General features: G+C 39.7%; 2 protein-coding genes across 6 annotated transcripts; one reads left to right on the top strand and one right to left on the bottom strand.

Annotated features, from left to right (window-relative positions):
- The first annotated feature begins 215 nt into the window (after nucleotides 1–215).
- LOC107993077 (zinc finger and BTB domain-containing protein 34) lies at nucleotides 216–5,477 on the top strand. The gene is made up of 5 exons (XM_062087364.1): nucleotides 216–650; nucleotides 966–1,400; nucleotides 1,487–1,589; nucleotides 4,425–4,852; nucleotides 4,913–5,477. Exons 1-5 carry the CDS (start codon nucleotides 237–239, stop codon nucleotides 5,123–5,125), a joined length of 1,593 nt encoding a protein of 530 aa, XP_061943348.1. The 5' UTR covers nucleotides 216–236; the 3' UTR covers nucleotides 5,126–5,477.
- LOC107993080 (neither inactivation nor afterpotential protein C) lies at nucleotides 5,216–25,462 on the bottom strand. 5 transcript variants are annotated; one of them, XR_009833460.1, is made up of 25 exons: nucleotides 25,270–25,459; nucleotides 19,954–20,182; nucleotides 19,648–19,829; nucleotides 17,790–17,894; nucleotides 14,933–15,321; nucleotides 14,747–14,837; nucleotides 14,560–14,655; nucleotides 14,298–14,483; nucleotides 13,951–14,139; nucleotides 13,468–13,667; nucleotides 12,977–13,317; nucleotides 12,705–12,915; nucleotides 12,494–12,635; nucleotides 11,950–12,411; nucleotides 11,455–11,744; nucleotides 11,062–11,324; nucleotides 10,818–10,892; nucleotides 10,467–10,648; nucleotides 10,190–10,386; nucleotides 9,687–9,787; nucleotides 8,981–9,195; nucleotides 8,640–8,842; nucleotides 8,427–8,517; nucleotides 7,835–8,326; nucleotides 5,216–7,703 (listed from the first exon to the last, which is right to left on the bottom strand). XR_009833460.1 is itself a non-coding variant. In XM_062087361.1 (24 exons), exons 2-24 carry the CDS (start codon nucleotides 20,156–20,158, stop codon nucleotides 7,997–7,999), a joined length of 4,746 nt encoding a protein of 1,581 aa, XP_061943345.1. In that variant the 5' UTR covers nucleotides 20,159–20,182; nucleotides 25,270–25,459; the 3' UTR covers nucleotides 5,216–7,996. The 5 variants fall into 5 exon arrangements, 3 of the variants coding, with proteins under 3 accessions (XP_061943345.1, XP_061943346.1, XP_061943347.1); XM_062087361.1 differs by having other exon boundaries at nucleotides 5,216–8,326; XM_062087362.1 differs by lacking the exon at nucleotides 9,687–9,787 and having other exon boundaries at nucleotides 5,216–8,326; nucleotides 8,981–9,110; nucleotides 25,270–25,458.

Genomic DNA, 25,462 nt, shown 5'->3' with positions numbered 1-25,462 from the left:
TTTTGATAAATATTTTTTTCAATAATTATATGTATTATCTAAAAGATCATTTTTTGAAATTTATATTTTTATACAAAGAATATAAAAGAAAAGAAGAATTTTTGAATAAATTTCTTTTTATTTTTTTATCGATTATTTTAAAAATAAAATAATAAAAAAAAATATATTATATTACATTGCAATGAAAATTTTTAAGATCGCGCGCAATTCAATAAAGTACGGCAGCCATATTGACTATGTACTCCCAACCCAATACCCAAGGATGTTTGTGCGTGCCTGGCACCACTGCTGTTACATCGCGGTCGTTGTCGTCGTCGTCGTCAACGTCGTCGTTTTCGTTGTTATTTCTATTATCGTCGTCAACGTTATTCCTATCGTTGAATAATTTCGTTGACGTGCAAAGATATCTATCGAACGATTCACAACATAGAAACAACATTCTAACAAAATCGAAAATTTCTATCTGCGAGATGTCAAATCAAATATGTCTAAAATGGAACAGTTTTCTAAACAATATCGCCACGAGTTTCGAAAGTCTTTGGGAGGAAGAAGGTTTAGTAGATGTGACATTGGCAAGTGATGGACAGTGTCTTACAGCTCATAAAGTGATTCTCTCAGCAAGTAGTCCTTTTTTCAAAAAAGTTTTTCAGGTTGGTTTTCTATAGTTTTCTTTATTTCATGATTTGATTGAAGCTTTGACAGTTGTTCCATTATTGAAAAAAGTTCATTATTAATTTCTTTAATCAATAACATTTAAGGAAGAAATTCTTTAAACAATAATTGTACAAATTTGAGGTTAGCCTACTTTGAACAATACGTGTTATATTTTAAATTTATCGTGCTTTATTGCCACGTGATTTTGATCATATTTGTATTTTATATATATATATATATATATATATATATATATATATATAGTTTAATAAAAAATATTATCTAAAAAATTTTTTCTTCAATATTTATAGACAAATCCCTGTCAACATCCAGTTATAATACTTCAAGATGTACACTTCAGTGAACTAGAAGCTTTGCTTATATTTATATACAAAGGAGAAGTAAATATTGAACAAAAAAATTTGCCAGCACTTTTAAAAGCTGCAGAAACATTACAAATCCGTGGTCTTTCGGGAGGAGATATATTTGCTAAAGAATCTTATAAAAGATTAGTAGAATTGGAACAGGCAGTAGAAGAAGGAACAGGTAGTAAAGAAGAAAATCCAAAGAAAAAACAAAAATTGAACAAACATCAAAATTCTATATTAGAAACAGCACTGACACCTAAAGTATCTCAAGTAGAAAGCACAGATGAGTCTACAACTAGTGAACAAGGTGGTAAAGAAGGAGATTATTTATTACAAAAAAATATACAAAATCCAATCTATCAACGTTTAGAAATGAAGGTTAATTATTATATTAATTTAAAATTTTTTTATATGATGTTAGTTAATGAAATATATGAAATAAATATAATTTATTATATTTTCAGATAGAACCATTAGAAACTGTGTTAGAAGATTCTCAAAAACAATCTTCAACGGACAAAGATCCAGCAGAAAGATTAGATACTGGACAACTTGAAGGAAATCAAGGTTAGTAATATTTTGAAAATTATATGATATTGGTTTATAAAAAATAATAGAAAATCATATGCATTTTACTATTAGAGTATATGTTACATTTATCTTATAGCAATGTATATTTTGATGTTTCATTTTTATATACATATGTTTTGTTGCATCATATCTTACATATCTTGATAAGATAATTCAGAGAGAAAAAAATAATTGATTATATATAAATATTTCATTTTATACATATATATATATTGATTTATTATGATTAATATTGCAAAAAGTTATATTAAGATGTATGGTTTATTTATTATTTGATCGATAAAAATTATCTATTATTTATTTAAAAATTTCATTTAAATTAGATTGCATATTAGGTGCGTATTAATTTTCGACGCATTCTCAGATTGTTGAGAGTTAGTTTTGATGAAGCCACTTCTGCTTTATTTACATTAGTATAACACATATTCCTTTCATTTCTTTTTATTTCGTTCGATGTTACAAGCAAACTCAGGAAAGGAAATGGAAACGTGTGTAGATAGTAAGTAAATATGCGAATAAATTAAAAAAAATATGGATCGGAGAAACTAGAGGTCAAGGCGTAGATAATATTTAGTTATCTAGTTCGATAGGTGATTAAATTTTGAACAAGGTTTCGTTTATTAATATTTCGTTATTTTATTAAATTTGAAAAAAAGTCCTGGCTTCTAGTACTCGGAAATGTGATCTAGATTTTCTTTTATATTTATGCGTAAAAAAAAAAAAAAAAAAAATATCTGTGCATGCGTGGCGAAGAAGAGAAAAGGAATGATACGCGATCCGATCGTTTAATACGGCATCGTTAAACGAATCTAGTCGAATTTTGCTTAATTGTTCGGTACGCTGCAATTCACGCGTCAGGGGGATCCTCCGTGTCTAAAGCAGGCTGTGCTCTGATGTGTGTGGCAGGGTCTGGGAACAGTCCTGCTGAAGATATTTCCGGTTTATCTGGGTTATCCGGCCTAACTGGATTCTCGGACGTGAAGCCACTGCTATACGCGTATCAACAACTACCTTACGCCGATCTTCTGCCGAGTCCGGAGATAATCTCAACGTGGGCATCCTCCCGACCGATGGATCATTTGGCCTGTGACCTTATGAAGATTCTTTTTACTCCGGAGGAGAGGATTCTTTGTAACGTAAATGGCAAGATGGGAAAGCAACAATTCGATAGTAACAAAATACATTTGATAAGAGAAGTTCTGTTGCACTTTAGTGGTATTGCACCCAATAGCGTCGAATGGGAGGAAACGTGGAAAAATTGCGTAACTAAAATCGATACGAGCAATAGGGGCTTGAAAAGGTATCTATTCCAAAGGCGGTCGGTTTACACTCAATGACTAGGGCGTTTTAGGTCAGGCGTAAAACGGAAACGTTTTCACTGGCTAGAATAAAATGTGATTTTTCTCGCTGATTCGTCGTTTCGATTCTCTTAAGATCACTTAGGATCGTTTTAGATCACCTTGGAAGTTTCCGTGTTCTTTCTTTTTTCAAAAAGGGATAACAGTAGGTGGAGCGAGAAAATTCAGAAAAAATAGTAGAACGTGTTCAAAAAGAGATTAGAGAAACGGAAAATATTCTTAGGCATGGTCCAACTATATTTATACGCTTCACGTTTGCTTTCATCAGGCAAATGATCGACTAATTAATTCGTAATATATTTTGTTAAGAAATTTTTTTTTTTTATACTGCTATATGTCTCGTTTTGTTAAGATTCGAAGATTTATTTTATGGTTGAGGAAAATCGGTCGATTTTTTTTTATTCGATTCCTTCAATTTTTTTTCGTCCTTGTGCAATGTAACATTCCATCCATTTATTAATTTACGATGTTCACGCAGATTCGCACTCTCGCCGTAGACGATCTGTATAACACCTATTAAACGTACCGTATCATAAGAATCCGCGTTTCTTACACATGAAGACAAGATTATTGTACGCGTTACTGTACGCGTATAGATGGATCTATAAGTGTGCGTTTACCGATATACGTACTGTTATATACGTGTGCGAGAATAATCACGTCTCGCATTATTGAGGACTTTAGAAGAAGAGAAATACGTGTTACGATGTAACGATGAGAGTAGTAATATAAATATATGCTTCTACGTTATTTAAGGGCGTTTAATACACCGTGACGAGACCTCACGCGAACGATTCGCAGGCTATCGATGGCACACAGTCTTTTTCTACCTTTTATGTCGAATCGGTATAAACGAGTCTGATTTTCGCGTTTTGCCACAATTCTGTTTTCTCTCGTCTGATCTCGCAAAAAAAGAAAAAAAAAAGAAAAAAAAAGGTACGAAACGCTTCGAGTTGACTGTTACTATTTAAATCTGTGCGATTGTAGACAAAATACACACATACACACAAATGACTGGTTGCAAATAAACCTATTTTACATTTTTAATTGTCTCATCATTTCCTGACATTCCGTTATCCTCTGCACACCCGTATGCATGGATTGTTCAATTTTCAATTTCATATTTTATCAACACGCGTATTCAAACACATTCTATTATTTCTAATAAAATTTGCAAGAAAAGGAATCGCATAATCATAAGAAGAACGAACGTTCAACGTTCTGCAAGTTCACCGTTTCCATTTTGATTCCACTCGAAGTTTTATCCCATTTCCCAACGAAAAGAAAAGAAAGAAAAAAAGAAAAAGAAAGATCCTGATCGATCCTGAACCGACAATCTCCTTACTCGAATTCCTTCTAACTGGTTTTAAGCGAAGACAATATGCGAATAAAATGAAAAAAAAAAAAAAAAAAGGAAGAAAAATTTGAAGTCGCGGACTGGAATTACTTGCAGGATCATCGAGGCCGAATGTAACCGTAATCGCCGATGCACGAGAGGCCTCGACCCCTTCGCCCGAGCCGGAAACACATGCGAGATTTCCAATTGGCCTTGATCGAACACCACCTTGGAATACATATCGACACAACGACGAGCTTTACTCGCCGAATCATTCGAATTCGGAATCGATGCCCGATCAACAGGAATCCATGAACATACTCGTGGAACGGAATGCGAGAGTTCTGCGTTCTGTCTTTCCCACTTGTCCGGGGGCAGCTAACAATTCGGAATTCTCGGAGGAGACGGTGAAGGGTGCCACGGCGTATCCACCATTTCCGTGTCCGTTTTGCGACAGGGCGTACACAAGTTGGGGTTTTCGACGAAGGCACATCAAAGCCGTCCACACGATTTCACCATCTCTAAACTGTAAATGGTGCTTACAGGTATGCATGTATGAACGATTGTGATATTCGATAAGGATGTAAAAGGAACGTTTCTTCCAGGTTCTTCCTACGCATGCGGCTTGGAGAAGTCACGTAATATTAGCGCACAATCTGTCCGCAAGCGACGCGCATAATGGTCTCCTGATTTTGGAGGAGGCTCACATGGTTTTACAAATTGCACGCCCTACCAGGTTGGACACTTTAGTTAATATAATTAAACAGAATTCTCAACAGAACAACAATCAAGATAATTCACAATCGGAGAAAAATTGAATTGTTGTCGTTGTTGATTATGATACAGCGGGTTCGTAATCGAAATTTTGTTGTCGATGGAGACAAGGAAAATTAGGAAAAATTTATATGTTCTTTCTCAATTAGAATTTATTCTCATTTTCAGAGAATCGATGAACGAATAAAATATTTTTATACGAATAATCGTCTTGATCGGCGATAATTGTTTTTTCTTTTATAATATTATTTTTTATATATGTATATTCTGATTGTATATATCGCTTTTATATAGTCAGTTATTTGATGGCCAGTATCACGCTTCTTAGCGTAATGTATTTTTATTGCTGTATCCATTTGGATTTTTGTAAAAAGAAATAAATAGATGTTTAACATATGACGAAGCATTCTCCTTTTTTGCGTTGAAAATTCGTGTTACATCAAAAATTAAAAAGATCTCTTTTTCAAATTTTTTATTGCTTAAAATATACTTATATGGTAGTGCATCAGTCGATATTTTTATAAATATTATATACTTTGTAAAAGTGACGGGAATTTCGTGCTATGCAAATAGAATCGATATTGTGCAAGGTGCATTTTTTTTTTTTTTATAATAATTCGATTCTTCTTTTAATAAATGAGCATCGTGAAGTATACGTGAACAATAAAAGAAATTCAAATATAAACTTTTAAATACATTTCCTCGAAGAGAAAAGATAGGCCAGGTGTATTATTTTTAATCTCTCAGTGTAATATTTTCACGAATAATATCAAAACATTAAGAGTTCGGTTATACGATTCGTTGGAAATATCATATAGTTTAGCGTGTAACAAAAGAGATTGTTTTAATTTAAGTACAAAGTGATAGTATAACAATTTAATAAACTTATTTAATAATGTATCTATTCCTTCTTGCATTCTATCACTTTTATTATACGATCCGATATTGATTCATAAAGATTTTGTATATAGATTACAAATGTAATTAAATTTAAAATATCCCATTCACAAACAATAACATTTTTTAATTCGTGTACTATTCATTATTCTTGTATCACGAAAAAATGATCAGCAATTTTCAATAATAATTAAAGTCAGGAAAATGTACAGGCTGAAAAAACGTAAATATTACGGATATATTATTTTCATTAAAATTGAATCAATTTTGATATACGTATAATCACATTATCTCGTTGAAAAATATAATTAAGTTCAGAAATATGTTCTGATTTATATTGGACATTATTCATTCTTCCATTAATTTAATGAATTTGATATTTGTCTTATCGAAATAACCGATAACCAAACCATTACGTTGCCTCTTTCTATTTGTCATCACATTGTGAACAATGTCTCTTTTCATTTTCATATATTATACAAAAATAACATCGAGAATCAAAATTATCAAATTTTTTTTAAAATCTTAGAATAATATTCTTTCCCATTTTTTTTTCAAATGCACTTTTTTTTTTTTTTTGCAAAACAGACTTCTGTTTTGTGCTTCATCGTTAACGTAGATTTCTTTTTTACTTTTAATATAATCTCCTAATATTTTTACATGATTATAGAATATTTCGACGAACATTTGAAACATTGCCACTAATACCGCATTTTTCCATTATTTGCTTCGTTGCTTGTCAACAACGAATTAAAAGCTATGCGAAAAAATTCGCTTATCATGATTGGATAAACATGACGGCTTATATCGATCAATTTTTCTTTTTGCCATAATCTAAAACATTTTTTAAGAAATTGTATATTATTTTATTGATTTCTTTTTATTAATTTATAACTATTTTAATTTTAAAATCTGTTTTTTTTTTCAGACTCGTTTAATTTTTTCCGCGTCCTATATATGTTATAAATTTTAAATAATATTATATTTATTTATTGATGGATTTGATGACGGAATATTAAGAAATTTCTAAATATATATCAACATAAAGTGTGCTATCATTTCGATACGGGATAGTTTTTCTTTGATATTTTCAAAATCTACAATATTGTGATTTATTCCCACACATATGAACCGCATATTTTTAAGCTCCTAATATTTTGATATCATTCATCACAAACGGAAAATGTTATATCAGTCATTGAGAAATTAAAGATAGCACTTTTTTAACGAGGAATGTACTTTGAAATAACTGTTTTTAAGTATTTAATTCTTCTGGTGGATTAATCCTTTTTTTTCAAGTGCATTGACTTAATATTTTAAGCAGTTTCTTGTTATTATTATCATTATCATTATTATTATCATTATCATTACCATTACCATTACTATTACCATTATCATTATTATAATTATAATTATTATTGTTATTGTTATTATTATTATTTGTGGTGTAACAATGCAAATATCTGTGTATAATTTAACAAGAATATCTGTATGCTGTATATGGCCAATATAAAAATAACTGTCAACAATTGTACATGGGCAAGGAATATCGCTAAAGTTTTTGTTGAAGAAGACAAACAGGCACGCTGAGGAACGAATCGCTCGATGAAAATCATTGTACATTGGACAAAAATTCCGACGTCATCGTCTCGCTCGAGGCGAGAATGAAAATTTATAAAAGAAGCTTACATGACGAAACGTTATATTAAACGATACATCTTGTCTCTACGTAAAAGAGAAACAAAGAAAAGCATTAAAAAAATATACTTATGTACATATTTGTGGATAAAAAAATTTCCCTGTGAGTCAGCAACATTGGTGAATTGGGTCAATCAATCTTTTCAAATCATACGTACTCGTACATTTGTTTCCATCGGGACAGCTACAAGTATCTTGCGGGCTTCTCAAATTTTTTTTTTTTCTTTTTTCTCGCGATATTAGCAATTCCAATTGGTTCAGTTTTTGTGGTGATGGTTTCGATACATGGGAAGGTTCTCGTCGGTTTTCGACTCGAATTTTTACAACTCGGCCACGTAACCCTCGATAACGATTCCCGGTGCGATCTCCGCGGTCACACTTTCCGAGGGCGCGTTACCTCCGATCCCGGATCGATCCTCTCCACCCCAGGCACCCTCTTTCGCGTATTTCTCAGACATTCGGACCATTTCGTTGGGACTCCACTCGAGAGAATCTCTACGACTACCTCCGCTTTTATATACGACGTTCGATTCGCTCTCCCGATTTCCACGATATCCCGTACTTGGCAGTGGTGACGGTGAATGAGAATGACTCTCGAAGACGGAGGGACGCTTCAACGATGCTCGATAAGGCGTTTTTCTCAACATTGCCTGTTCGAATCAACATCGAGCAGGTTAGTTTTTCTCTCTCTCTCTCTCTCAACATAATTCTCCCAAGCAAACACTTTGGTAATTTTTATAATAATCTTACCTGAAAGTTGAACGGCGGTTCATCGCTGTCCTCGTTACCGTCATAGTTATCTCTACGACCTATCATTTGCAATTCTTGAATCGGATTGATACTGAAATAGAAAGATGGAAAGAACGAAAATGAAGAAAAAAGAAGCGAAGGTTTAATTTTAATAAAATCAAAGATTGTCTTAAATATCGAAGGTTATTAGTTTTACTAATAGCGTGATCGAACCGATTAGGATTGCCGCTACTCTTGTTGGTTTTATTTTCGTTATATTCCCAATTATGTGTAGCACTATCTATGTTGCTTTTACTTTGAATATTCGAGCTATAATTGTCAGTGCTACGTATGAGGGGTGGCTGTGGTTGATTGAACGATACAGGTGGAGGCGGTGCGTGTTTTCTAGAGCGTATCGATCCGATATTATCGTAATTCTGAAAAAAGACAGATGGTCAGAATGGATAGAACGATTGTAAATATAACGAGTATAAATAATAAAAAAGAATATATAAACAAAGAGAATAAAATTGAAAAAAAAAAAGTAAATTTAATTTATGGTTACTGAAATTTACTGAGCGAGGATTATGAGCGTTAGCGGGTGGTACGGGAGTAATGCTTCTTGAAGCGTATTGATATCCTGAGTCATCCATTCTGCCTTGGGACAACGCATCGGGTGGACATCGGATCGAAACATTCGGATCTCTGGAAAACGGAGTGTCGATCAGATCTTGTCCCTCGGTGTTCGAATGTACACGATGTGGCGAGTTCGTCGTTTGAACCTCAACGTCTGAAAAATGCAGAGCAATTTTGGATGGAGAGTAAATTCTCTCCGAAAAAGAGCTCAGGCAATCGCGGTTTTTTTTTTATATTCTTTTATTTATTTATTTTTCTATCGTATTTATCATTATTTATCGTAAAACGCGACAAATTCGAATCCCGGTCCAACGACGGATTTAAAATTTCTTCTATCAATTAAACATTTAAAATTAATATTATTGATTGACTGAAAGAGAAAGAGTTAGACAACAAACTGCATACACAGAATGATACGAAAGTATTATCTGCATTTTATTTTAACGAAAGAGGGAATTATGAATAAAGAACGATATGCACTCTGTGTGCGCAGTGTGCGGTGAACTTAACACAAGGTTAAAAAAGAAAAAAAGAGTAGAATGATAATTGAAATGTACGAAAAAGATGTGAGAAAAAAATTCCCTTCTCGAGCGGATAAAGGTGACAAAGGTAATCGATGTTATCGATTCAAAATGTGATAGGCACCTTTGGTACGACTGTTCCTGGTGGCCCAAGGCACTGTATGTCTTTGTAATGGCGCGTCCCAAGCTTCGTGCTCTTCGTCAGATGCCAATGACGACGCGTATCTGCGAGAACGTGATCTTCAGTCCACAAAACTTCAAAGAGTTTTTAAACGGCTCTTATGTTGAGATTATGTTGAGACGGCACACAATGAAAGACGAAAAATAATGACAAAACAGCACATTTACAAAAAAAAAAAAAGGACAACGCGAAAGTAGTTTGGTGGTGAAACAAAACTTTTGTTGTGCGACAAAATTTGTCGTTTGTATTGGTTCAATTTGTTTGGTTCAAATTTTGAATTTGAATCACGCGATCAAAACACAGAAATCTATACAATAATCTACACACGAGCACGATTAATGATAAATGAAATTCTAATGAAAGGATTGACGTTAACTTTATCTGAACAATTTTCTAAAAAGAGAGGAAAGGAAAATTGGGAGGAGAATAACATAAAATCGACTCACCCAACATTTTTTATTCCTTTATTTGGATAAGTAAAAGGTAACTCGGAATAAAAGTTGAAAGGTAACTTGTGCACTTCGGGCGGTCTCGTTTGGCCTAAGTACGTGGATGGCGAAACATTAGTATTTACTTTATCTATGGATATTCCTTTATTCGTCGTCACAAGAGATACTACTATCGCTTGATTGAACAAATGCACCTGTTTAAAATAATTTTAAGTGAAATTTTAACCTAAAAATTTGTAATTTATTATTATTAATTTGGGAGAAAATCGTTTACTTGTTGCGAAAATTGCACGAGGTCTTGATACCGGGCTGCACGGTACCGTAGAAGAACTTGAAATATGCTCTTCGATCTCCATTTGCTGCTGTAAAACTTCATCATATCTATCATTTGCATACTCATCTTCTCCTTCGTTAAAAGAGGCTTCATTTCCGCTCTCACTAAATGTCCCCTGTACACTATTTTTCATATAACATTATAATTAATCATTATAATTTTAGAGAAAAATCGAGAATAATGGATAACGAAGCGTGAATTATACGAACGACAATGAAAACGACTAATTACAGGCTCGTCAAAAATTTTTTTTCCCTCATTCATCAAACATCTTATTTATATTTGTCCTACCTTTCTGAACAACTACAGCTGCCTCTTCTTCCGTCAGCTCCACTACACTCTTTTCCTTTATAGACGCTTTCTTCACTGAAACAATACCCGTTAAATTTCTTGTCGTAAAAAAAAAAAGTACGAGCCTCTCGAAAAAAGAAAGAAAAAAAAAAAAAGGAAAGAAAAACAAAAGATATGGAAAAATGATGAATCGGCTCGCACCTAATATTATTGGCTCGCTTCTCTTACTTATCAATTTACCTACCAGTTTCTTTTTTTATATTGGACGTGATCTTCGACGCCATGTTTTTGCGCGCTAAGAAGGCTCTCATCATGCATTGAACCTTTATTATTTTTTTCACTTGTGTCTCGTACAAGCGCGAAAGATATTCCTCGTTGTAATATTTCAAAAATACTTTAGTTTTTCCAATTATCCAACCTTCCAATTTTAATCTGATCAATAGCAATCGACAATTGTCTTTATTTATTTCTACGGTTTCGTCGAAATCGAACGCCAAGAATTGATATCTAATCGTGAAAGGTTTTTTCAGTTTAGTTCAGTTTAGTTAGTTTAGTTATCAAAAAAAAAAACAGAAAGAAAGAATCGATCGAAAAGATATTTTGTGGATAGATATAAAAGATAGTAGTAGTGGTTCACCTTCGAAGAAATTCTGGAAAAGTTATTCTATGGGGATAACCATATTGTCTGGCTTTGGCAGTGTCAAGAACCGCCAACGCTCTGATCTGTTGTCTAACGACCTCTCGATAAAATCCACGAGGCGTCCCTTCGAGATCTGATCTTATGCATCTGATGAAATGCATACCACCGCTTCCGCCTCCTATCGAAAGGTTCTTAAGGATTTCAAGGCTGGTCGATTTAAAGGTAGCCGCGCACGTTCTCATTTTCCGTATCTGGGAGAATTGGCCTCGGGACGTAGTGTTAAATCTCTGTTTATAAAATAACAATCGTCAAATCACATTTTTCTAAACTTCAATTTTTTTTTTCCACTTCCCGATTTCGATTGTTTTCATTTCTTTTTTTTCATCCCTCTAATCTCGTTTTCGCTCTACTTTTTACTTTTTTTTATTTATTTATTTTTTTTTTTTTATGAAATAGCAAAAATTGAAATTATTTATTATCAAGCAATCTCACCCTTAGTTTCGATGCTTCCTGCATAAGCGTGCCCCACTTGCTTTTGTTCGTCTTTTTTTCCTCAACTTTCGAATGTTCATCGATTATGGTCAAATTCCCAGACTTGGTCAATTTGTTCGTGAACATTTCTTTCACGGTTTCGATGGTCGATTGCCTCAAAGTTTCGATCATTTCCGGAGGGAGAAAGTCACGATTCTTCTCGGCAATCTCGCTAGCGTCGTAGATCAATTTCCCTGTGTAATGAGCGACGGTAAATTCATGGGAACTCACCACTTTTACGTAAACATTGCCTGCTCGATTTTGAATTTTGCTTATCACGTGTGTATAATCGAGCATGTTTTTCGACGCTTCATCGATTACGTTGAATAAACCTCTGTCTTTCCCCATCAGATTGTCTATCGCATTTTTGTTGTCGTAAAACTGTAAACGCTGCATAGGTATAGCCTCTTCCTCTTGTTCTTGCTGTGGATCAACGTTTCAATAAAAGGAAAAAAAAAAAAATCTTACCCATGATAAAATTTATTTTATGAAAAGAAGATCTTACCATTTCCCAAGCGAACACCCTTTGGTTGTAATAACACTGCATCTGTTCGTTCATGGTGTTCACCACCAATTGCTCGAGTCGATTTACCGCGAAACACTCGAATCCGAAGAGATCCATCACGTTAATCGCGTATTTATCACCGCTAAAAGACACATTTGTTTTTGCCAATTCCATCATCGTTGATCAATATTCATTTCCACGCGATACTTACAACAGGGAACGTGTCAACGTAAATTTGACGTTGATAGTGTTTACGATCCAGTCGACCAATCGTTGATATATCGTATTAGCTAATACATCCCTTGCGTCTTTCGCCTCTTCGTAAGTGTGCTTCCTACGTACAGCGTTTCCATTCACGATCATGCAATAATTAAGCAACGCCCAGCTAAATTTCTTCTCGTCTAACTTGAGCAGCTCAGCGACTGGAATAAGAAAAATAATCGTTGATATCATATAGGTTTGTCGGAATATCAAATTCTCTACCTTTGTTAGCCGCGTCATTATTGTCCATATCAGCCTCTCCATTACTATCTTCGATGAAACGAATTTCTCCTAGGATCAAAATGGCTGCCAATACGTTCCAGATCATTTCGCAATGCTCCTCCATCTCCAATATCTTTAGACTCTCTTTAAAGTCCTCAAACTTGGTCACATTTCCGCGCGGATCATTTCGAACTTTGAACGATCGCTTTCTTTCGGTCCCCTTCTCGCTTATTCTCAGATATCTCATCCTTCTTCCCGGTGGTAGATGATATTGTTTCAACTTATTTATGGAGTCCATACCGTCGTAAAAGTAGTACAACACGTGAAAATTCGATTGATTCCTGCCGAGATGATATACGATCATGATTACGGCGTGTCCAATCGATAAATCGTACGATTAGATCTATCGTTAAGGTCGGAACGCAATCTCGAAATCTGATATACGAGTAAATTATTATAGTTCTGGTTAAATAACAGAGGCCAATCTTAACCTGTCGCGTGTAGAAACGCGCCATTTTTCCAACTGATACAACCAAAATATGCCGCCCGAGGCTTTCCCGGACGATCCGTACGTGGTTTGCACTTGAAACACGCATCTGGTCGAATTAGGATTTAAAGGTGTGGCAGCATTGCTGAAAGCTTGAATTAATTTAATCGCTCGTATAAATCTCCCTCCAATATCTTGTAAACTCTGAAATCAAACGAGCAGAAATTGATATTGATGATCATTTTTTTTCAAACTAGCGATCGTGCTTATCGTGATATTTTATCACTGATCAAATTTTATGCGCATAACGCATTCTAATATCAAAATCCTATCGTTGTTTTGTATTTTTTTCGATGCGATAAAAAATTGATTTTTTCTCCCTTAAATTAAAGAACCGAATTGCTTGAAAATAAGGAAAACTTTTAGAATAATACTCGTTAATATTAATATTCCTCTAAGAATGCGAATCAATCGACGATCAACTTACTTTCCCTAAATACATCAGATGTTCGATCAGATACATCATATTAGTCGTTTTTCCCGAATTACTCTCGCCTGCCAATAGAATATGTTGAGCCTCATTGTTGTGCATCACGTCTTGATAAGCGCTATCTGCCACGGAATATATATGAGGCGCGTTATCCGACCGCGATTTGAGTTGATATTTTGTGTGAAACTGCAATCAACGAAAGAAAGTTGAATTTAACGTTAATTTCATGCAAAATAAACGGATTAAAATTATCCAAAATTCGTCGTTGTAAAGTGTATTGATTAAATGTTAATCCGTTTAATCCCTGATGATTAATAAAAATTTGCTCGATAAATAATTCTTACATCGGATCCATAAATGTCCTGTTGCTCGTTCGGATTTAAAATTAAAAGTATATCTCCAATGAAACTGTGGTAATAGCCTTGCCGCAATCTTTCGTGCAATTCGTCCAGGATCGCGTCTTCCGTGAGCGTTTCGAGCGCAGCTAGATCTTCCATGAACATAGGCTCCAAAGGATCGGTTTGGTGAGTCTGAATCGGCGAGAGATAAAGATAAGGTGTAAGCGAGAACAACGACGTATTATTACGTTTACTTAAAACGTTTTACCTTCAGGAAACCCTTTCGAACTAATATTTCCAATTTTCTTTCCTGTTTACCTTTCTCACACGCGTCCATCATTAATATCTTGATCTCTTTGGTTAGCTGGAAATATTATTATTACAGTTATCTCTTTTTTAATCTCTTTCTTTCCGTTCAATCATTCGTCGTGAAAATCTTTTTTCATTTAAATTACCAGAAAATCGTTATCGGGTAAATCTGCTAAGAAAGGATGTTCGATTATTTCCCCCATGAACGGTCTATTTTCAGGATTCTTCTCGAGACATCTGAAAGGCAAGATCGGAATGTATATTCGCGTGGAATATAAATTCGATCCAATTCCAACTCGGATATAACTTGGAAATTGTATCGAGAAACGTACTCGGAGATGAAATCGTTGAAATTTTGGGACCAATTGGACGGTCTGTACAAAGTCGGAGGAGGATTTCGTATTATTTGGAAGAGCGCTCTGGTAGGGTGCATGTCTTGAAACGGTGGCCTCCCATCGGCCAACTCGATCGCCGTGATTCCAATAGCCCAGACATCGGCTCTGTTTCCATATCCCTCGGAATTATTCCCTTTGCTCATGGCGACTTCCGGCGCCATCCAACTCGGCGATCCTACGCAAGTGTATCTCTTTCCTATTTCAGACTGGCACGTTCTCGACAGCCCAAAATCGACCAACTTTATCTCTCCCTCTTTGGTCAGTAATATGTTACTGCCACGGATGTCACGGTGCATCACGTTGTTCTCGTTCAGATAAATCATCGCCTGAGAAGGATAATAATTCTGTCAGACGGATCGGGAGGGGAACGCAAAAGTAAGAACGCAAAAGTTGGACGAAAAAGATCGAATCTTCGACTCTCGATCGAATATCTTTTCGTTCGATTTCTCCTTTCGTTCTTGTGAAACGCGATTTCGTCGAGAGGGTAGACACCGGTACCTCGTTCTTCGCGAGCATTTATTTCGCGTGTAATTTGCCGGCATTAAACGTCAACGTGGCCTGATTTACCGCACGAGCGACCGTGGACGAATCGCTACTGGGTCCATGGAACACGTACCAACGCGAACAAGAAGGCGACGTCCGAGGAGAAGAAGAAGGGGGTTGCGTGCACTTTACGAGAAAGGATGGTAAGACGAGCAAAGAGAGACAAAGAAAGGGAGAAGAACGAGGAACGCAGGAAATCTCGCGTGTGTGGATGGCATATAAGAAAAAAATTATTCTCCAGATACATGCTTGTTGTTGTACTACTACTATGAAAATGTAGTAGCGACTACAACTAGATCGAATCGTTCGCGAAATAATGCAAAAGTGTGGATAAATAAAACGATTTTTCTCTCTCTCTCTCTCTCTCTCGCGACACGAACCGTGAACGATTTCGATCTATCTATCCATATTTGTTCCTTGTGACTGAGAATGTAGGAATGCGGGTTCGTTTCGGATAGGTTCGGATACGGTGAATGTTGGTTCCACGGAAAATGATATTGATCCAAGATAGGAAGTGGTTATCCGACAAGTGAATTCGTCGAGGTTCGAGGTATCAGGTTCACGAAGTTCTCACGGCGGAGATAATTGGCAGAACCCATCGATTTTACGCGGTCCCGATGTTTTTGCAGAGAAACCGAGCCGCGAACCGCGACCGCGTGTATCGGGTATACCGAGCGGAGAGGAAACGAGCGCACGGCGCGCCGATTCGAAACGGAAACGCGCGTTTTACCCTCGGCGCCGATCAGGTTGCAACGTTTGACGCGTAAATGACACCCGTTCACTCTCCGGTGTCCAGTATTTTTTTCTAATCGTTTCCTCGCTCGTTTATTTCGTTTCCGCGCTCGTTCCGCGGACCCGGCCGCCGGCAAATACGATACGAAAGGTACGGAACTACGTCTCCTACGATATTAAGCTAAATTATATTCCGGGAGGTGGACGGAATTGCGGAACATTATCCCATTGTGACCGAGCGAATCCCTTTTCCTTGGTCAAATTACAGACCTCCTCCAGCCGGGAAACGTTCGCCCGTGTGTCGCGACTCTCGCGATTATTCCTCTTTATTACATCTACTGCCCGCGAGCACCGCGGTAACAGTCCCGTACCACACTTTTTCTACATACCAGAGGAGATCTGTCCTTGACTGCAACGCGAGGAACACGGAGGAACGCGAATAGGTAGCTCTCCACACGAGAGGAGAAGAATGGGACGGAAGTCTTGGCGCTCTTGATCTCCGCTGGATGCATCATGGAAGAGAGAGAGAGAGAAAGGAGCAGGCACAGCCTTTCATTTGCGAGCAGGTTAATTAGCGAGCTATCTCGCCTGTCTTATTGTAATTTATACGCCGTAGAATGCGGCCCATTGACGCGCGTCTTTCGCGATCCTTCGCGTCCTCCTGCTCTCTCTCTCCCCCCCGGATTTTGTTGTTCGCGAACGTAAACGCGAATACTCGGTGAACGCCGGTGAACCGCGGAGTTACCCCGTCGCGCGAGACCAGCTCCTTTCGTCGACGCCACGCAACGCCACGTTCGAATCGTGTCATGAAACGAGCCAGCTCCGTTTCCCTTTGTCCGCCTCCCGACGTCATTTTTACTCCTACCTTCTCTTTCGTCCACTTTCATTTTTCTTACACACGGGTCTCGACGATTTTAACGAATACCAGGTCGTTTCAATAATTCTTCTCTCTTATTTGCTACGTCAACTCTTCTCCGTTCCTCTTTCATGTAACGCGCGTTTTTCTCTTTCTTCTTCTTTTTTTTTTTCAAGAAAATTAAAAGTTAAGATTCCTTTCTAGATCCTTTTACAGGATTTATTGTTATTAGCGTGATGTTTAGAAAAAAATGAGAACAAGTTGATTGGATTAATTTTTCACGATTATAAATGGAATAATAATAATAACGATCTTTTGATCGAAAGTTATATGTAAATAAGTAGAAAAGAATTTTTGGAAGAACTTAATATTTCCTTCGTTTGCGACGTTTATGCCTCGCATAAGTATAGCACTCGGTATACTCGAAACGTAGGATTGGATACAATTTGATTTGTAATTGTCTTCAACCATTACCAGCTACCTAATGTCGACGCTTTTATAGCCACGCGTAAATAACGTTTATTGCTTTAAACCTAAACGATGAATGCAATGGCCGTAAGAAATACGGCGAAATCGCGGTTACAGTATCAAAAAATTGCAGCGTTACGAACCTTTTATCGAATCCCCATTTTAAATGCGCACAATTCGCTTTACGAAATTTACCTGAATCACTTCTCTGAGGATGAAGCCTATGTGCTCCTCGCGCATTTTCTTGTTCATGGCTAGAAGGCCGTGCACGAGATCCATCACGGTTCCACCGTCGCAAAGCTACGAATTGTAAATAAAACGAAAACGTTATTACAGATAAAATTTTTCAAACGAACATTACAAGATAACAAAGAAACAAATATATGAAAACAAGCGTAATCAATTTGATCGAAACTATTCGATATACACGGTTCGACGTATTGTAGCATTGTACGTATTGTAAAAATCGAATTGAGACGTGATATAGCGAAATCATTCTATATCGTGTTTATTCTTAAAATATATATATATATATATATAGCAATCGCGGTTTAAGAAAGCAATCTTCGATTTGCGTCGCCGCATCGTACTTGCGTCGCTTTCGCGTTGATAGCTTACTTCACCCGCGAAATTGCGGAAGCAATTTAAATCGACTATTCGAGGCGAAGTTTAATTTTCCGAGCGATTTTACGTAATTGCTCGCGATCTCGATACTCGAGGCCCGATATTAACGGTTTCAACTTCCCTCTACCTCCAATGCAACCCTGGCGCGGATCGAAGCAGAAAATGCTTATAAACGCTTCTAAACACGCGTTTACATCTTAATCTAATAATAAATTTTATTTCGGTATATTCGCCTCCTCTGCCCGCGGTTTCGTGCTCTCGACGAATCCAGATGGAGATGAGTATGGAGTCGTATACGATACGAGCTTCAAACGAAACGAGGCAAGCACGGGATGCCGTTCTTTCGATTGAAAGCATCGAGAAACGAAAATTTCGTCTGCGTACAAGACGATTAATATATATATATATATATATATATATACACATGTAAAACTGTGCTCGATGATAAATCTTAACTACGTTAACATTCCTCTTTTCCAACTTGTTTTCTCTCGAACTTTTTCCTTTTCCCGGAAGCATTTTACCGAAATAGAGAGAGAAATTGGACTCGCAAATTCGTTTATCGCTATTTTCTCTCTGGTTGTCTCGCATCTCACTATTACTTATCGTACACCTTCTCGTTTCTTTCCTCGATTCGTGCTCGAGCGTACACAGCTCCACGACACCGTATTTTATTCTATCGTCGAATTTCATCTCGAAGAAATATTCGCAAATGTAACGGTTAACAATATCGGATATTCGGCATCACGGTTCGAAGGAAAAGAAAAGAAATGGAAGGTCGCCGGTTGGTATTTAGGGGGCATGAAAGATCGTACGTGAACGCGCGTAGTATGCGTTAAATCGAATATCGACGGTTTGCTCGAGATAAGTAATAATATTTCGGGCGCACCGAGGAGGTCCACCCGTAAATTAGGGCCGCGACGTGCCAGGGCTCACCTGCGTACACGAACGAGTTTAATGATTGTTTAATGGCCGCGCGTGTCGTAAATTATCCGTGTATTCGACCGTCTCAAATGCTTGAAATTGCCTCCGGGTCCTGGCATGGGTAGTACGTACACCAACTCTTCCATCGCCGTTGTCTTCCGTTTTTTTCTCTTTTTATTCCCCTCCATCTCCCCACACCCACCCTCGTGCCGTGTCTGTTCGCGGTCTCCGCTCTATTCTTTCTTTCTTTCCCTTTTTCTTCCTTCCCTCCCCCCTCCTCCCCTTCTTTTTCTCCGAAGAATTACGATGTTAAAGGAGTGGCGCTTTACAGGTATAATGGTAATCTCGAGATCGATGCTCGAACGCGATATAAACGTTTATAGAGCCGAATAACATCCACGTCGAACGCGATAACAGAGGTCGAGATACGGGTTCGAGATTAACGTTACGGTTGTTGAGATAAGTTCGCTCCGTTCCTTCGATTCTCCATTCTTCGATTTCTTACCTCCATCACGAACCATATTTGATCGTATTCGGTCTTCTTTCCGGATCTTCTACGATATATACCATAGAAATCCGGCAGATTCGGATGAGACGTGTAATCCCGAAGAATTCTGTACTCCTCGAGGATCATAGATTCCGATTCGGGAGTGAGCTTTTGCACCTTCACCGCCACTCTTTTGTTTTCTGTAAAAGACATGCGTGATGAACGGATGGAAGCGATAAAAAAAAAAAGATACGTGTTTTTCTTAGACACGTTATATATATATAGAAGAGAGAAAATAGATGGAACAGAGCGCAGTAACTATACCGGCTTGTCGATCGATCGCCTCGTAAACGTCGCCGCATACACCGGAACCTATGCAATCTCTGAGAAGGTAACGTTTCCCAGGATCCTGTATGCTGTCCAATCGTTGCACGGCGGATCTTCCTCGATCGTTAAAATCCTCTTCCCTGTTCTGTCTTCGTCTCCGTTGTTCTCTCATCCCTCTGTCTCCGTATCCGTAATCGCTCATTTTCGGCTCGTCTCTCGACTACGACTGAAACATCGGGCGAAAAAGAGAATCGCTCGTTCTCGAAATACTCGATTAAACAACTCGATGAAAACGAGGGGGAGGGGAAAAAGAGTTCTGTCTCTTTTTTCTCTCTTTTCTTTTTTTTTTACAGCAGCAGCAACGGGAACGAACGATTGCGCGATCGAAAACGTATCGAGAAGGATGGAAACGATTTTATTGCGGAGAGTTGGAAAAAGAAAGAAAGAAAGAAAAAAGGAAGAAAGCAAGGAAAGAAGAGAAAAGAGAGAAAAGAAAGGGGGAAGAAAAAAAAAATAAAATTTAAACGATTCCCGATCGAGCCGCGCGAAGCGAAAACCTCTGCATTCCCGATGCATTCCCCGATGCATGGAAACACGCACGACAAAAAGTTCATTAATTTTGTTCTCGTTTTCAGGAGTTGGGGAGTGCTCGTCGATGCAGCGGTGGAGGAAGTGGTTCGTCGTCGCGTACCTCTTCACACTCACGGGAAAGCGGGACCCGTGGTGCCCCTTTCCATCTGTTCGAACGACGAGAGAATGACTCTTCGAAGAGAACGCTCTACAGATTTTTTACGAGAGGCCAGGTTCGGCCGGTCGAGGGTTTCACGGCGCATCGGCACAAAGGTGAGTGCTAATTATATTCTTTCTCGAGTGCCGCGTGAACGAGTGGTAATCGCTAATTAGTAGCTCGCTTCCTGAAACGTTCCACTAAAGGGAGGAAAAACTAAAGTCATCAGGAATTGGAAAAGATATCATTCGGTTCGATTCGGGGTCGGAAATTCGGGGTCTCGCGTAACTTTTCTTCTTCTCTTTTTTTTCCCTTTTCTTTTTTTTACCCACATTTTTACCTTTCTCTCTCTCTCTCTCTCTCTCGAGCTCGAGCTCGAGCTCGAGCTCGGAATATATTACAACACGAATACAGTACAAGGTAGTTGTCGCTACAGTTGTACCGATTCGTTAATCGCGATACGACACAACGTACAACGTAAGCAGATGTGTGTAGGTTGGTAGAACTTGCGGGTTTTCCGTGATTTTCGTTCGTCGTCCGTAGAAATGAAAATGAATTTTCATTTCTTCGTGCACGATTATGTTCGAGCCATGAGCATTGTCACGATGAGAGAGGAAAGATCTTGGAGAACAATCCGAAAAAAAAGACGGTTGAAAAACGAATGTGAATTAATTCGTGGAAACGCGAACGGTCTAACTGTTTCACCATTCGCATCCTTGTCCGGTACTTGTAGGGCTGCGGGAACGGCAATGGATAATACACATCCCATTTATCGGATTTTACGGATTGCGTAAGAGTATTTAATGGGCTACGCGAGTCCGTGGTTGGCTCGCTTAGTTGCTTTGCCAAAGGCTCGATCGATCGATGCGGTTTCACTTTTTTTTCTTTTTTTTCTTTTCTTTCCTTTTTTCACTCCATTCCTCTATTTTCTCTTTACCTCCGTGCGCCCATTATCTTGCGGGGGCAGTTGATAAGCTTCGTTGACACGAAACTGCCATCGGGAGTATCCACGTTATTGGATCATTAGTCGTAGCTGCGTAATCCCCTCGTCGAATTCATTAGCGGTGTTGCCAAGGTAATAAGTCGCCGTTTAGCGACATTTTGCCTCTCGAAACGGTGAACGAGTTCAACTTGAACATCTCGTTCGTGATTCGAGGCGAACAACGATGGCGGTAGAGCTTTGCCAAAGAGAAGCGCAACACAGATTCGGCGGAGGATCCATCCATCGCGATGGTAACCGTGGTAAAATCTCCCGTGTTGTTCCCGCTTGATGGAAATGGAAGGAAAAGGAGGGAAAAGGAAAAGAGGAGGGTGATGGGGATCGGATAGGAGAGAAAACGAAGAGAGAGAGAGGAGAGAGAGCAGAGAGAGAGAGAGAGAGGTGTGGGACGGGAGGGCGAGTAACGAGAGGATTCGCGTCGTTAACCAATTCATTTATTCCCGGTGGGTCGGCGCTCGTCCGGCATAATCCGTCGATTTGTCGGCGCGGCGTGTCTCGTGTAATGCTGCTTCTTGCCGCTTCTTGCCGCTTGTAATCGAAGAGGAAGAGGGAAAGGGAAAGGGAGAAAGGGCAAGGGAGAAGAGAAAGAGGAAGAGAAAAAGGGAGGAAGAGGAGGAGGAGGAGGAGGCGAGAGTGGAGCGAGAAGACGACGCGTCACTGACTATATGTGAACGAACAGACGTAAGAAACTCGGGTTGATCCGCGATGTCCACACGAGATCGCTGCGATCCTTCTCCTCGCATGCGATACGATACGTACGCTATTCCTCGGGTTCCTCGCAGTTTTCTCAACCTCCTTCTCTCTCCTTCTCCCTCTGCTTCTGCCCAAGTGCTCGTTCCTCTTCCTCGTTGCTGGACGGCGGGCAGCGGTGCAGGTTTATCGGTACGACAGGGCGTTAAATTATTGATGCCCGACCGCGCGTCGCGAGAAGACGAACGAGAAGAAAGGTGGCGAGGTAAGGACGGGTCCCGTGATTTCAGAAAAAGCTTTCCGTGCCACTCGGCCCATCGTTTCTTCGTATATCTCCATCCTCGTCCCCGCGATACGCGCGGCTCACGTCTTCTCTCCTTTCTTCGACCGAGGCCGTGGCCGATCGCGAACCTGTGCAGGCCTCCCGAGCTCTTTAAAAGGGAACGAGGGTGGGGACGACGAAACGCTCGTTGTGGGAAAGTTTCCAACCACGGACGTGACCGTTCGGTCAAATCGAAAATCGGCCTTTTTCGATCGTCGCCCGCCTCTCCGCCTCGCCCGCTTCTCCACGTTTCGTCGCCGAGTCGCGCGCGTCCACGTCCATCCCCCTTCGCCCTTCCCATCAGAATCAGATGATAAGACTAGCGACGAAACGAAAACGAAAGAAACAAACTTCCACAGGTTTCCAAATTACTCGCGCTCCCCCACAGCGAAAACAGAGTTCTCCTCTGTGGGAAAGTTGATTTTATTCGTTCGGTCGTTCGGAGGAAGGTCCCCTGCTATAGCGGCGGAATGTTAGCACCGCGAATCCCTGGGAAGAAGGGAGCAACGCCGGTAGTGGCAGTGGACGAAGAAGAGGAGGAGGAGGAGGAGGAGGAGGAAGAAAAAGAGAATGCGCAGAAGCCGAAAACGATCGGCAGCCGACCGGTTCGGACCGGTTGAAAAGGGTTCGACACTCCTTTCGCCGGAAAGTACGGTAAACTGGTGACAAGTGGCTCGTTCTCTCGCTTTTCTGTTCCTCGGCCCATCTCCGCACTCTCGATACCTTTAAACGCGACGCGTCTCCGCCTTCCTAATCTTGGAAAAACTAGTCATCAAATCAACGTCCTTCTCGATTCGGCGATCGATCCTCGCTATCGTTCGCTGTCTCACGCCGCCTGCGTTGCGCGGCACCGTTCCTCGTGGAAAAACTGGTGTATCGGTCCGCGTCGCGCGATATCGAGAGACGGATCGATCGATCGTTCAGAGTAGATGGATCTCGTGGCGGACGAGGCACGACGCCGTGTTTTCCTCGACGGGCACGAGGCCCTTCCCCCCGTTCTTGCTCTCTCGATCTCTCTCCCTCCCTCCTGCCGCTCTACCTTTTACAGACACTCTCCAAGATCGATCCTTTCGGCAGATAACGCGTCCACCTCTTTGAGATTCCGAGGCGGAGGTGTCGCTCTTCTCGCGACCGACCGATCCTCCAAAGATCGTTATTTCCGTCAGGGGGTTAATCGATACCGGGAATCTCGTCTCCGTTCTTCTTCCTCGAACCTCATGCAACATTTAACTTTCCGCAACATATTCCTCTCTCGCGGCTCTCGCGCTTGCGATCGCGCCTCCTCTTCTCTTTCCTCCTCTTCTTGTCTCGTCTTGTCCATCATGTATCTCTTGTCCCTTCCTCTATTCCCTTCTCGTGCTCCGGCGTATTGGAATTACCGATACGCCCGGTGTTCAACTATCGCGTGTCCGTCTTTGTCATTCTTGCTCGATCGAACAAGTTGGTCCGAGACGACACCTGGCTGGATTTACCTTCACGGTAAAGTGTCGTCGCACCGCTACGACCGAGACGAGAAACGCTCTTCTCCAAGGTTCACGATTGCGCGCGCTTCCTCCTTCTGTCCTCCGCCTCTCCGTTCCCTCTGCGTTTCTTACGGATTTCTCTCTTTTTCCCGGCATCCTGGCAAAACATTCAGAAACACATGTTCCGCCACCTTGAGAGACGCACCATGGAACGTAAAGCACCTCGCATATACACCTTCTCTTTTTCCATCTCTTTGTCTCTCTCTCTCTCTTCTTTCTTCTCCTCCTCCTCCTCCTCCTCCTCAGCTTGCATCTCCCTCGCGAGCGCGTATTCCTTCGATTCTTTCCTCCTCATTCTTCCTTCTCATCTTTCGTTGTCCGACTCCTCGTTGTCTCCCTCTTTATTCCGAGCGTCGAGCGAAACTTGTTAATTGCGGCATTATTCGCGATCCGAAAACGATAATGGTGTCTCGGGAGCGAGCCTCGCGATCTTGTGGCATCCCGGGGGAATCGTTCGCGCTAATGCGCCTCCTCTCGGGATAAATATCGTGGAATCTCACTTGTTCGTTCGTCGATCGTTTTCCAAATTGGGATTAAGTCGATTCCCCGATTGAACGCGGTGGTGAAGAAAGAAAAAAAAAAAAAGAAAAAAGAAAAGAATCATCGGCCGGTTAAGATTATTCGATCGAATATTCTCGAACTCGTAAGAATTTTCAACAGCTGAGGAGAAGCTGACCACTTTCAGAAGTTCCTTGGAATATATTTGGAAAAAAAAAGGAGAGGAGAAAATTCATATCGCAAAAGAGACGCGAGACGCGATTAAAAGCAATATATTTCGACAATTATATATTAATTATCGTCGAGTCGAACGATTGTAATCGATCCAGCGTGCTCACAGATTGTACGCGCGAATGATCCTCTCACGACGAGTCGTCGCTGATTCTCCCGTCATTGGTTTTCCAAGAGTCGACGACGGGCTAGAGAGGGACTTAGCCTGTATATGGTCTAGCGGCGGACGAAACGAAGGGTTTTCACGCAAGGTGCAAAACACTTACTCGTAAGGGACAAGTAACAGAGGGGTGCTCTTATCGTGGCTCGCGATGAAACTCACCTCTAATTAAAACGTCTGGCAGGTTGTGCAGGCCCTGCGGCGTCCACCCTCGCTATGCTCGTGTGCCGGAGTAAGAGCCGAGCTCTACGACGCTCGTACAGGGCGGCAGTCACGATTGCGTCGAAGGGGTACTGCTGGGGAGGGGTGCTTGGCTTCCATGATCCAATAACGCCGACTTAATTAACTAACTGCT

This window comes from Apis cerana, linkage group LG1, assembly GCF_029169275.1.
Source record: "Apis cerana isolate GH-2021 linkage group LG1, AcerK_1.0, whole genome shotgun sequence".
NCBI classification, from domain to species: domain Eukaryota; kingdom Metazoa; phylum Arthropoda; class Insecta; order Hymenoptera; family Apidae; genus Apis; species Apis cerana.
Note: the sequence above shows the minus strand (reverse complement) of the source record. Positions and strands in the feature narration are given on the sequence as shown.